The 13893-nt window shown below is 45.1% G+C and overlaps 1 protein-coding gene across 1 annotated transcript in view; it reads right to left on the bottom strand.

The window, feature by feature from the left end:
- Positions 1–13893, bottom strand: part of LOC102568352 (mucin-5B) — an 86988-nt gene that overhangs the window by 20611 nt on the left and 52484 nt on the right. The window contains exons 23-32 of the mRNA XM_019476644.2: positions 12792–13028; positions 11451–11607; positions 9615–9743; positions 9137–9221; positions 8743–8780; positions 6250–6420; positions 3866–3925; positions 3499–3588; positions 2710–2921; positions 1002–1179 (exon numbers count right to left, since the gene is read on the bottom strand). Of these exons, the coding sequence (XP_019332189.2) occupies positions 1002–1179; positions 2710–2921; positions 3499–3588; positions 3866–3925; positions 6250–6420; positions 8743–8780; positions 9137–9221; positions 9615–9743; positions 11451–11607; positions 12792–13028 (1357 nt within the window). The remainder of the gene's footprint in view (positions 1–1001; positions 1180–2709; positions 2922–3498; positions 3589–3865; positions 3926–6249; positions 6421–8742; positions 8781–9136; positions 9222–9614; positions 9744–11450; positions 11608–12791; positions 13029–13893) is intronic.

Below are 13893 nucleotides of genomic sequence, written 5' to 3'. Positions count from 1 at the left end.
GAGAATGATGGATAGCAGAATTTGAACTGATTTGGATGTACCATATTTCTATGTGTATAAGTCGAGGTTTGAACCCCCAAAATTTACCCTTAAATTTCCACCTTGACTTATACACCATATCAATACTTCAACTGGACACTATGTCAGCATCCTGCTGCACAGGGAGGTGGCATGCTGGTGGGCTCTGGGGAAGTTGGATTGGGCCCCTGGGAGTACAGACAGTTTGGGGGATGCCACTGCTGCAGAGGGAAGGAGTGCCCCCCCCCCCCCCCCCCACAGCTCAGGAGCTGCCCAGAATGGCAGCAGCTTGTCCTCTGGTGATGGCAGAGGTGGGCAGACTCTGCCAAAAGCAGGATCAGACCCTTTGTTGCTTCTGCCTACAGCAGGCTACTGCTGCCCACAGGATGCCTGGTGGGCCCAATCCAACTTCCCAAGGATGAGGCTACCTTGCCCCATGGGAAGTATGGGGGGTGGCAGGAGGGTGGCAGAGTTCACCAGCAATGGGAGAAGGCAGTGGGAATGGTGTGGGAGGTGCTGGAAGCCCAGGCAGCACCCAGCCCCGCCTGACACCCCTAGCATCCCCACTCACCCCTGCCTGACATGGGGTGACGCAGCCCCTTCCTGGGTGGTGCCAGGTATCCTGCTGCCTACCTGTTTAAGGCAGAAGCAGTGAGGAGCCTGATCCTCCTTTTGGCAGAGCCTGCCTGCCCCCTGCCCTCCCCTCCCCACCAGCAGCTGGCGGGTGAGCTGCCACCAGGCTGGGCAGCCCCTGAGCATGAGGGGACCCAGTCCTTCCCTCTATGGTGGTGGCACCCCCTGGGCCCAGCTGCCCAAGCAATAAGGCACCTAGTCCAACTTCCCTACAAGTCCACCTGGGCTTCCAGTGCCTCGTACGCTGAGTTATACAATATATTGATGTGTACACTGTAAAATACAGTACTTCCCTTGAGGCTCACTTTAACACCTAACAAAATTTTTAATCTTGTTGCCATGTTACTTACACTTGCACTCAAAGACTTCACAGCAGCCAGTTTCATCAAAGTATTTTGTGAATGGGAAACCATTGACACAGAGATTTGATTGCCTAAGTGGGCAGTCCGCACTGGTCAGTTTAATATTGTTTCCTTCTCCCAAGCAAGTGGCAATCTGGCAATTTCCAAAGGTCCATGACTCATTAAACTGTTGACAATTTAAAAGGAAGAGGTGAGAATATGCATGGGAAATGAACCTACTAGTACTCTGAAAATTACTGGCAGAGAGCATAGGCAGCTCAGTAATACAACTAGCCTGGCAGTATTTACTATCTGTTGAGGTTTTGTTTTTGTTTTTTAATTCTGAAAATCTCATAACACTTCACAACAAAAACCATCAATGAAGCCTCAAGACCTATTTCTATACTATAAAAAAATTCTGTATCAGATTCAATATTGAGATCATGACCACTCCTGAATATCAAAGATCCCAGCTGAGGGAATGGTTTCCAACCCTAATACTTATACCATCCTGCCCACCTACCTTCTAATACCACCTACCTTTTAATGGCTTTGTGTTGATAGTCTGGTCTTTACTTCCTGTCCTATGTTACTGTATGGTTTTGCAGTATTCTACTGATTGACTTCTACTTTCTTCAGAAATCTGGGTAAAATGAGGAATCAATGAAATACCTATAACTTTGTTGTTTTTTGTCTGCTTTGGATGAAACTTGTAGGGTTGGTAGCTGCTGCTAAGTGCACGAAGCCTGCCAAGTTTCAAGAAGCTGGTGCATGGGTTTGGGGGGAACTGCACCCCAAATTCTTGAAAGCAACACTCATGTCATGTGTATATTTTACACTACAGGGGGGTTAAAACTGCAAAAGTGGTAGCCCCTGGTGAGGCCACAAAGCCTGCCAAGTTTCAAGAAGATCAGTGCAGGGATTTGGGGGGAACTGTACCTCAAGCTGTGGACAAGCAAAACACATGACATGGGTGACACTGTGTGTGTTAAGGCGCAGCAGGGTGAAAGCTGCAGGGATGGTAGCCCCTGCTGCGGCCATGATGCCTGCCAGCTGTCAAGGAGATCGGTACAGGGCTTCTTGGTTCTGGGGCCCTGCACCTCTAGCTGCTGACAGGAAAAAATCGTGATTATGGGTGCTTGTGCAACTGACTGTCTCTGTCTTGGAGCAGTTGATTGTCTGTATTGATTATTTCCTCTCCTTGGTCTGTGGTTTTGTAGGTGTTAATCTTGCTAATTAACATGTTACCCCTGCAAGTTTCATCCAAATCGGACACAAAACAACAAAGTTATAGATATTTGATTGATTCCCCGTTATACCCTATGGCCGGATCTCCAAAGCGACTCTGAAGCTTTTCTGAAGTGGTTTGGAAGCTCTGAACTGTTTTGGAAAGTCTAAAGAAACCTACACTTCAATCTGGACATGCTGCTTCAGATGCCAAAACATCTGAAGCTTCTCCAGATCCGGAGCACAGTCCAAAGCCTTGCATAGCCCTATGTATTACCTACTTCAGAGGGAATTTGTGACTTCACATTTATAGCATGCCAGATCCTGGTCCTGGAAATATAGCAGTTTCAGGTAGTATGGAAAAATGATCTGCTTTGCCATTGCCCAGATCCCAGAGTATATGGTTTGGTGCCTGCCCCAAGACACATCACCCTAAGGGATCACGTTTGTGTCCCATCTGTGCTTTGATACATTATTTTTGCTCACTCACCTTTCTTGGAGGAAGAAGATCAAAGCAATCAGTCACAAGAGGTATTTGGGAAGTAGACACTGTAGTTGTTGAAAGAGGTGTGTAGGTGCTATGGGATTCCACTCCCGCTAGTCCTACACATCTGTCCTGGATTTGTTCAATCTGGCATGATGCATTACATTTGGAGTAAATACACTGATCGGAAGCATTAGTTGTCTGAGATATGTTACTTCCTGCAAGACCAGAAAAGTAATTGCTAGGATTCCATGAGTCTGGCATACTTTCCCAGGAACTTTGGTTTGAACTACCAGTTCCCATGTTGTAGCGTAGCACTCTTCCCACACTAGCTACAGATTGAGCAGCACATTTTACTAACTTGAACTGAGTCACACTTAGTTGTGACTATGTCCAGTTGGCATACATAGAGAATCTGCAACTAATCTGTGTCTACCAGCTTGGCCATGGCTGACATCATTCCAACAACAGAGACTAGGGAAGGCTGTTACTCATTCAACATTCATCTCTTCTGCTCACAAAGAAGTATCCTCCTAGTAACTGCATATGCATATCAAAGAGCAGAAACTGGCCTCTCAATAATGTGGGATAGCCCTATTAAGGGCATGGAATAACCACAAAACAGATTCAGGAGAATAGGTGTCTCTGAAAAAAAATCAAAGAATTATTATTATGAAGGTACAGTATCTGAAAAATAAGTACCTCCTTACTGGTAAGTGTTCTGCAAAACATTCACAGTTTAGTCACAGAAAAAACTGAATTTATCTGGATGAAAACAATTACATTGCTTCTTACCTATAGCAATCAGCTCCCCATTTACATTGCAGAAGCATGGGACAGGTATTGCAGGTGCTGATGTTGTAAGAGGCATTACTGTAGTCGTTCCTGTTCATATAACAATTGAAAGTAGGTGATATTTTGCTCCCATATTTTGGATCTGAAAGTGCTACATTAAATTCCCCTTGTCATTTATAACATTCTATATCATTCCCATAATTTGAAAAAGCTGTAGACTTATAAAGGGAAATAAAATTCATTAGCTTTCCATTCCTTGGGTCCCCCTTTTCTTTTTCTTAAAAAATAAAACAACAAACAAACAAAAACATCCCTCTTCCCACTCTCCCCATCCCTGTTTGCTCTTTCCCATGTTCTTGAATCCTACCTGACTTCCGTGTCTTTGGAGAACTATTGCCTGGTTTCTGGACCCCTGTAGGTGTGGACCCTGCTGAGTTGAATAGATGCACTTTATTCAGATCATATTTCACCACAGTGCTTCATATTTTGTCTTGGAACTTCTCCTTTCTTAAGTATTATCCTATTGTGCATCCTGGCACAGTTATCATCACAAATAAGATACAGCAAAAGGCTTTTAAGCACTTTGTCCAGCATTTCAAATGTGTTTTCCAAAACACTTAAGCAATGCAGCTAAGCTTTTCCCAGTGTATTAGGCCTGTGTGAGTAGGCAGCTATTCGGTCTGGCTTTGGATCCAGCTGCTTCAGATGCCAGGGATCCGATCTGGATCTCCAGACCGGGTTCCCGCTTTGATCCGGCCAAAGTGGCTCCAAAGCTTTAGAGCTGCCTAGGAGATCCGGCCATAGGGTATAATGGAGAATCAATGAAATATCTATAACTTTGTGGTTTTTTTGTCCAATTTGAATGAAACTTGCAGGGGTGGTAGCCTCTCATGTCACGTGTATGTGTTACACCACAGTGGATGAAAATTGCAGGGGTGGTAGCCCCTGGTGAGGCCACAAAGCCTGTCAAGCTTCAAGAAGATGGGTGCAGGGGTTTTCAAGCTGCTAACAGGCAAAACTCATGACATGGGTGCTTGTGCAACTGACTGTCTCTGCCTTGAGGCAGTTGATTTTCTGTATTGATTCTTTCCTCTCCTTTGTCTGTGGTTTTGTAGGTGTTAATTGTTACTAATTAACTGGTTACATTAGCTAGCAACTGTGTATTGAGCTGGTCCCTGAGTGAATCATGATTGATTGGTAACACAGTAGCTTAGCAGCCAGGCCTGCAGTAGTTCCACCCCCACTCCCCCACCCCAAGACAGACATAGTAGCACAAGCACCCATGTCACAAGTTTTGCCTGTCAGCAGCCAGAGGTGCAGGGTCCCAAACCCCCCCTGCAACTATCTCCTTGACAGCTGTCAGGCTTCATGGCCACAGCAGGGGCTACCATCCCTGCTGCTTTCATCCTGCTGCACCTTAACACACACAGTGTCACCCATGTCACGAGTTTTGCTTGTCTGCAGCTTGAGGTGCAGTTTCCCCCAAACACCTGTACTTATCTCCTTGAAACTTGGCAGACTTCATGGCCTGATGAGGGGCCACCACCCCTGCAGTCTTCAGCCTACTGCACCTTAACACACACGGGGTCATCTATGTCACGTGTTTTGCTTGTCAGCAGCTTGAGGTGTAGTTCCCCCCAAACCCTGCACTGATCCTCTTGAAACATGGCAGGCTTTGTGGCCTCACCAGGGGCCACCACCCCTGCAGTTTTCACCCCCCTGTGTTGTAACACATAGACATGACACAAGTTTTGCTTTCAAGAATTTAAGGTGCAGTCCCCCCCAACCCCACGTATCAATGCTCTTGAAGCTTGGCAGACTTTATGCTCTCAGCAGAGGATAGAATCCCTGCAAATTTCATCCAAATCAGACAAAAAACAACAAAAGTTATAGATATTTCATTGATTCCCCATTATATCCTATGGCCAGATCTCTGAGGTGGTTCCAAAGCTTTTCCAAAGCACTTTGGAAGCTCCAAACCGCCTTGGAAAGCCTGACAAAGCCAGCACTTCAACCTGGATGTGCTGCTTCAGACACCAAAGCGTCCAAAGCTTCTCCGGATCCGAATCCTCGCACAGCCCTACAGTGTATCTTTTGTTACTGATTTAAGTATAATTCATTGAATTGAAGGAGGAATAACATATTTACTTTCCTCCCTGCATTTTCTCATTGCTAGTCTGGTTTTCAGAACATTAACCAGCCCTTGACAAAATCATATAGAAGCTTCATTTTCCCCTCCCTAGTGTTTCTTGTGAGATGGGAGTTTTTTCTAGTGTGCCTTACATATGGAGTTTTTCACAAAGTGCAAGACAGCTAGTGATACATTTCTATGCTACTGTGATCTACTGGAAATTGCCTGACAGTATTACAGGAGGTGAGAAGTATATCAGAAAAACAAGGTTCAGAATAAAAAGGTGGCACTAGAGCCATGAAATATTTGGAACTGTTTGCAGCTGGCATAAATACCCCTATCTGAATTGTACTGGGAACTTGCCAGATTCCTAGGACTGGGGTTCTGTAAAAATATCATAGAGGTACCTTTGCCTCTGTCTCTTTAGTTCTTCAGTTCTGTAGACCAGAGAACCTGACATCATGTCTCAAATTTGTACCCTCCTGCATTATGTGTTGACCATAGCCCTGTACAATTATTGTACAAAAGGCCTTTTTTAAGGAGGACGAATCTTGTCACAATTGCAAGGGGTTTTTTTTTATACTAAGTATAAGACAACAGATCTCATATAAATCTAGTACCTGACATTTCTATAGCAGGTAGTGTTGTAGGCAGTACTTCACAAGGGATGAATGTTCTAATGATCTTTCCATTAGGACCACAAACAGCTGTTCTGCATCTCCCCCATTCTGTTTTATTGTAGATATTTGCATTTAAGGTGTAGGTCTTCTCATGGTAGCAGCAGAGGCAGTCTGACACAATGAGAAGGAAATGCGGTGAAAGAAGGAAACACATGATTATGAACAGATATAAAAGATAACTCTGAATTAGATATAATTCTTCCCCAAACTATCAACTCTAAGATAAAAGATGCTCAACTGTGATGTGGCTTCTGCATATGCCACGATAGGTGCAGAGCTCATCCCAATTTATGCCTGTACGAAGCGGCTAGTATTCTCTTTGGATTTGGCCAATTCGGGGGACAGTGATTCGATTCAGTGATTTGAATCACTGTCCCAAATCGATTCAACTAAATCTGATTTGGAGATTTGGCCACTGCTGAATTGGCTGAATCTCCGAATCAGACAGGCCTCATCCCCGGCCTGCTCTCCCAGCCCCATCAATGGCTGCCCGACCTGGCCCCAACTCCCGGCTCTTTAAAAAAAATAAGCCCCCACACTGGCTGCTGCCAGGTGGGGTGGGGGGGGGGAATTCTCGCTGCACCCCATTGCCCCACGCTGTGTGGGGGGCTCTGCCACAGACCCCCAGCCCCCGCCTGCTCTCCCAGTCCCCCCCCCACCATGGCTGCCCTACCCAGCCCCAGCTCCTGGGTCTTTTTAAAAAAAAAAAAAAAAGCACCAGGAGCTGGGGCCAGGTGGGGCCATGGAGGGGCTGGGAGAGCAGGTGGGGATCAGGGAATGCTCGGGGGGCTTGGGGGAGCAGGAAGGGGATGGGGCCTTGTGGGGCCCCCCATGGTCCCCTCCCCTTCTCCAGCCCCACTCCTCCTCCCTACTTACCAGCAAAATTTCCAAAGCTCTCCAAATCTTTTCTGAATCAATTTGGAGAGCTTTGAATCAATTTGGACCTTTTTATTGGTCTCCTGATTTGATTTGGATTCAGAGATTCGGCTACCAAATTGGGCTGAATCTCCTCTGAATCTAATCAGCAACCAAAGCTTTGCACAGCCCTATCCCAATTCTAGTTGCAGAATTGCATTTAGATTCCAAACTTCATTCTGTGCTAGAACCAAGGGCCCACTGGCAGTGCAAAACTGGCTTGAGTGGCTCCTTTAAGAGTCAACTTGTATAAAAGGAATCACTGGAAGGCACAGAGTTATAAGTGGCATACAAATGCTCTTCTAACCCAACCCTGAATACAACAGGTATTTCCAGAAACAGGAGCTGTGTTTGGAACTTCCCTTTGTCTTAGTGAGCCTCTAGATGTCACAGTAGCCATCTAGGAGTCTACTGAATCCTAAACTCCATCAACTGATGATTTAACTAGTAATGCCAAGTCACTGTATTTGAAGAGGCCCTCACAGCTTCAGCAAACACGTGCTCAGGGAAGCAAAATGGTCCAGGGCATAGAATACTAGACTGACGTTTCTGAGACATAGGTTTTATTCCCACACTTTCACAAAACATGTATGATATATCAGTCAAGTCAATGTATGCCTCTGTGACTACAATCAGACACTGCATTTGTGCTGGGATAAGCCATTTTATCCTAGGACAAAGTGCAATCAATCTGACATCCAAGGCCATTGTTCCTGGATAAATCCTAAAAAAGTTTATAAGATAAAATATACTAACAGTTTATCCCAAGACATCACAAAGTACCTCTGAAAAATTATCCTGGGAATGCATCATTGAATCGATTTTCTATTCCAGGACAAACATAAGCACAACTTGTCCAGAGACAAATGTAATGTCTGCTCCTAGCCTGTCTATTTAGTCTATAAACTCTTCAAGGCAAAAGCTGCCAGGAACTGGGTATGTCTACATATGCGCTTTAATGTACAGTAGACTATTTTATGGAGTATTAAAGCATCACATTAAAAATGTGTAATTATGCTAATGCACAGTAAAATAGGTTACTGCACATTACACACCACTTAAAAACCACGTGCATTCATTACTGCACATTAAGGCAGCCTAATGCACATTTCTTTAGGACCTCACATTGGAGATACTAAATTTAACATGCATTACAAAAAGCACCTTAATGCACATGTAGACATGCCCACTGAGGTGTATGACTATACTGAAGTCACTGTGTAGATACACCCAAGTGAGTTTTATCCTATCCTGTTTCGGTCATGCAAGCAGGGTACCTCAAGAACTATGGAACTCAGCATAAGCTGCAAAACCTCCCTGAGAAGCTAACTAATCACTCAGGCAGTTAACCTGTGCTGAGTTCCATGCTGCTGCAGTTTAACGTTAGCTTTGCTATGACTAAACTGCACAGCAATCACATCTGTAACTGCTGCATAGACATATCCTATATGCATATCCAGTGCCTAGCACTCTGAGGCCATTTGTTGTGATCATAGTACAATTAATGATGAAAGTTACCTTTGCTGTCTTCTGCACACAATTCTTCTTCAAGGTTGCTGTGGACAAACAGTAAACAAATATAATTGATGTTTTATTGCCCTAGATACAATCATAGGATCGGAAGGAACCGCAATGGTCATCTAGTCCAACCCCCTGCACAAATACAGAGTGTACTACTTGTGCATTATCCCAGAAAAAGTCCTATATCATCCTCTTCTTGACAACCTCCAATGAAGGAGATCACCAGAGCATAGCCAAAATAAGTCACAGTTCTACCCAACTGAAAAAAACCACATTCTGTTAGGCCTTTGATGAGAACTCAAGATGTAAAGTTTCCCTACTAGCTGAGGCAACATAGTACCTGGCTAATAGATAGACCTTATATAGTCCCTCTTACCATCCATTGACCTACCAAGACATGCAGTTGAGCAGAGAGACACACTCCCTCTGTTCCTCATCAAAATATGGTTTGTCAGGGCTGCATTCTGGGTAACAGCCTGGAACATGAACAGAAGGAAAGAATTGCTTGTCAGCTTAGCGCAGACTAAAGACAGAACCCTTTTAAAATATCTTTAAAAAGATAGGTTTCTGTCTTCATGGATACCAGTGGGGATCTACATACACAGATCATTTATCCTCTCCTTTTTATTTTCCTTAATATGAATTATGTCTATTGTTGCAAATATAGTATTAATGATACTCTATTGCTGCAAGACCCGGGGGTCCCCTGCAGCCAAATAATCAGACTATTTTTACCTAGACTTGCACATCATGAAATCAATGCAATTACTTGAACAGTCTTCCAAAAGAAGAGAGAAACTCTATTACGTAAGACAAGTGTGGCTTAGCTTAGACCCCACAAGAGTCCATCAAAGTCAGATAAGAATTACCTTCCAAACTATACATGGTGTTACCACATTTTCCCTGTGGATTTCTGCAGGTCTTTAGACAAGTGGCTCCACAGGGCTTATAATACCATTCACGTTTGTCAGGAGGATTGTAGTAATCACAGAACACAGCTGGAAGATAAGGATAAAATGCCAAACCTCAGGTCACTGAAACTTGCTCTAATGTTCTAATTCTTAAAAGCTGAAGGATTCTTAGTCATGAACCTGTACAGAAGTTAGGATTTTACCCTTCTTATTAGGGATGTGTGAAGCGGGCCCTATTTGATTTGGATTTGGATTCAGCCTGAATCAGGGACAGGGATTTGATTCATTGATTCAGATCACTGTCTGTGATTCGATTCGGCCAAATCTGAATCTGAAGATTCGATGCTATTTCGGAGAATCAGTGATTCAGACACAGACACACCTTTAAAAGTTTTTTCTATGTACCTTAAAGTACCAGCGTGGCTCATGATCGCTGATGCTGGGGCAGATGGAGCATCCCACAGGCGCACAGGGGGGCTCACGTGCCCAACAGTGAACCTGGAAGTGGACTAGAAGTAATTCTGGTCCACTTCTGGGTCTGTTGGGGAGTGTGGGGGGGGGGGCACACACAGCTCAGCAATTGGCTGCAGGGGGACCCCAGATGCCCCCCTCAGACCCAGGAGGCACCAGTCACTGAGCCGGGGGGGGGCACAATAATGCCCACTGCACTCCCCAGTGGACCTGGAAGCGGACCAGAAGTACTTCTGGTCTGCTTCTGGGTCTGCTGCTGACCGTGCTGGGGAGCCTCCCATGCTTCTGTGGGATGCTCCATGCACCCCAGCATCGCGAACTACCTGCTACCTAGAAGTATGTAGAAAAAACATTTGAAGCTGTGTCTATGTCCAAATCTCTGAATGTTTCCAAATCTCTCCAAATCGATTCAGAGAGATTAAAGGGTCTTCTGATTCAATTCAGATTCGGCCACTGAATCGGGCCGAATCTCCACTGAATCAAATCAGGGACCGAAGCTTCCCACAGCCCTACTTATCTTAAATATGCTTGTCTGCATGCAAACTGCTTCATAATGTGCATGGGCTGAGGCACATGACTTCTGAGGAGAGGCTGAGGGCACTGGGCTTATTTAGTTTGGAGAAGAGAAGACTGAGGGGGGATCTAATCAATTACGTGAAGGGTGGTTACAAAGAGGATACAGCTATACTGTTCTCAGTGGTGGCAGATGACAAAGCAAGGAGCAATGGTCTCAAGTTGCAGAAAGGGAAGTTTAGGTTAGATATTAGGAAAAATTTTCTCATGAGTCAAACACTGGAACATGCAACCCAGAGAGATTGTGGAATCTCCATCCTTGGAGGTTTTTAAGACCTTGGCAGACAAAATCTTGGCTGGGATGATAGTTTAGAATGGTATTACTTTGAGAAGGGGTTGGATTAGATGACCTCCTGAGGTCCCTTCCCACCCTAAGTTTCTATGATTCTATGGGTATCTATGCACAAGTCCCTCCATGTTCTTATTAGAACGTGTCAGAGCAGACTCAATTAATCAAGTGTTCTAATCAGAACGCTCCAGCGTGCTGCAGCATCTCATGTATTCTGTATCCTTGTATTTCAAAATGTCGGGGGGGGGGGGGGGGGGGAATGTGTGCTTTCACTAAACTCATTGAACAAGCTTTAGTTAAAGTGCCCCTGTCACCATTTTGAAATGTGGGATGCTGAACACACGAGATGCTGTGTTTTCATTAGAGTAGCTCCTGACAGCTTTTCTAATTAAAATGTCCCCTCCCTCCCCTCCCTGGAGCACTTGTAAAAATGCCCTATGATTTTCATAGTGAGTACTTACGACAAATGGTAGGACTCCTCCAGTCAATACAGACACCAACTCTACTGCAACTTCTTGAATAAGCAGCAACTGTCGTACAGAAGCATTCACAGTCTCCTGCACTGTCGCAGCCACAAAAGTCAAAGACACAAGACTCGTAAAATGGAATTGGGTCAACCTAGTAAGATAACAAAGACTCTGTTATAACAGCTCTTCCTTCTCAGAACTATCTTAGCTGAGACAAAAGGTCCCAGTAATCTGCCATTCAGTGCCATATTCTTTGACATAATCAGGATAAAGGTGCTGAATGTGCCATTAGAATTTCAGCTGTGCAGGATAGGACTGAATAGGGCAGGAATCCTCCAAATGTCTGTAGCACTTCAAAGTATATAAAACAAAATCCTGACACCACTGAGTGGAACAAGGCTGGATTTTGCTTGTGTCTTTGGACATGTTTACTCAGGGATACTTGGGAAAATTAGGGTGAAATAATTTATGAACATCATTAATTAAACTATTTTAAACCTTTATGTGGATATATTTTCAGTCATAATTTCAATGGCCTTAATTTGGTTTAGATCAGGGTTTGGAAACCTATGGCCTGCGGGGAGGATTTGGCTGTGAAGGGATTTTATCCAGCTTGCCAAGCACACCAAAAAATCCCAGGTCCCAGGTGTCACCCTGTGCCTGCTACTGTGTACGGACTCTCCACTGCCTCCCCCATCCCCCTCCACAGCCTGGTCCACTGCCCACACTTTCCTAGTCTGGCTGGGCAACGGGAGCACCCAGGAGACCTAGCCCAGGCAAGTCAGAGCTGCTTAGGACCATGCAGAGTTTCCAAGACACATGTCTGTGAGACTTGCATGGCCTCAGCCCTTCCCCCCCACCCCACCTTACTTCCCACTGAAGGGGGAACCAGAACCCCAGAGGAGCTGGGAGCATGCTGGGAACTGTAGTCTGGCCTGCCATAGGACCACACTTTGTTAATTTTTCCCCACCATTAGTACAAAGTTACCAACCCCTAGTTTAGATTAATTCAGTCTGGATCTAAACTAAGCCAAATTAAGGCCATCTTAACTCCCACCTCTTGTTAATGTAGATGATTTTTTCTGAGAATTCTTAGGCTATGCTAGGTTACATTATCTTTAAGGTTTTCAGCTAATTGGTATTTTTTCCCTCAGTAAGAATTATTTTCTGGGTCTTTGACTATCTTCATTCTATTTTGCTGAATTAATTTAATCATGATGTGGGTTCTCCTGGGTGTCTATGAAACTTCCTTCCCAGTCAGTAGGATCTGGGTCTAAATTTACTGAATCCTTATGAAGTGAAAAGTCTCTAAAGTTAATAAGAGAGTGAAATTACCTTACTGTGGCAAGTTCTAAAGATATCACTCTTAATAATGCTGCAGTGTTTTTGTCCCAGCATAGCCTTGAAAGGCCGATCAGCACATGGGTCAGTCACATTTATATTAGTGCAGGTACTAGTAACTTTCCAGCTATTCCCAAACTCCTGCACATTCATCTCCACTGACTGCCCTCTGGTGGTAAAGTCATTCATTGAGCGGCTGTCAAAGTCTCCACATAGACCACAGACCTTGCCCTATGGAATAGATATAAATTATAATTAAGTACTGACCTCTCCTGCTGCCCCTCCTGTTCTCAGATATGGTCTGCTTTTCCATCAAATCTATACTGAAAAAAGTAAATGACTTCCAAATCTCTGCAAATTCCAAACAACCCTTATTGCTCTTTATCTTGCAGTGCACACCTTGGAAGAATTGTGGTATAAGGGACAAGATAAAGCCCAATAAGCCCTATTGCATTAAAATCTGTTCTAGCTTTCTGTCGCAGGGCACCTTGGTGCCCTGCTCCTAGAGAGAGGAAACTGCCAGGGAGAGAGAGCCCTGGCAGGAAATAAGGAGCACAGTTATGGGTTGCCTGGGGCAACCAGGAGGTCAGCTGACTGGAAGGGGCAGGGCCTGGCCCTCATAAAGCCCAGGGCTGAGGCCAGGCTGGCAGTTCCCTGCCAGCAGCCAGAGGGGCAGGAGCAGGAGCTTCTGGAGTTAAGATGCGGGAACCGCAGGTACAGCTCAAGCCAGATAAAAGAAGGCAGCTCTAAGATGTCTGAGCAATGTGGTTATAGCCAGGCGGCTTATAGTTATGTTATAGCCTAGGGGCTTGTGTTTTGCGTTGTGGTTGTTATGTATTACACCGGTGGTTTGGGGAGGCTATTAGGGGTTGGAGGAGGCCTCATAGGGACCCACAGTGGTGTGGGGGCCCCAGTGCCAGTGAGGGCGCAGCATACTCATGTAGGACCCAGTGTAGCATGGGGATCCCAGCGCCAGCGGGCGCAGCACCTGGGGTGCATACACCCCAGCCCCAGTGCGTTATTGCAGGGGCAGTTATTGAGAAGCCCCAGTGCGGGTGTGGCAAGCCCCAGAGAGGGGGCAACATTATTAGGAAGC

This window comes from Alligator mississippiensis, chromosome 2 (genome assembly GCF_030867095.1).
Source record: "Alligator mississippiensis isolate rAllMis1 chromosome 2, rAllMis1, whole genome shotgun sequence".
NCBI lineage: Eukaryota > Metazoa > Chordata > Crocodylia > Alligatoridae > Alligator > Alligator mississippiensis.
The sequence above is the reverse complement of the archived record's forward strand: the minus strand, read 5'-3'. Positions and strand labels throughout refer to the sequence as shown.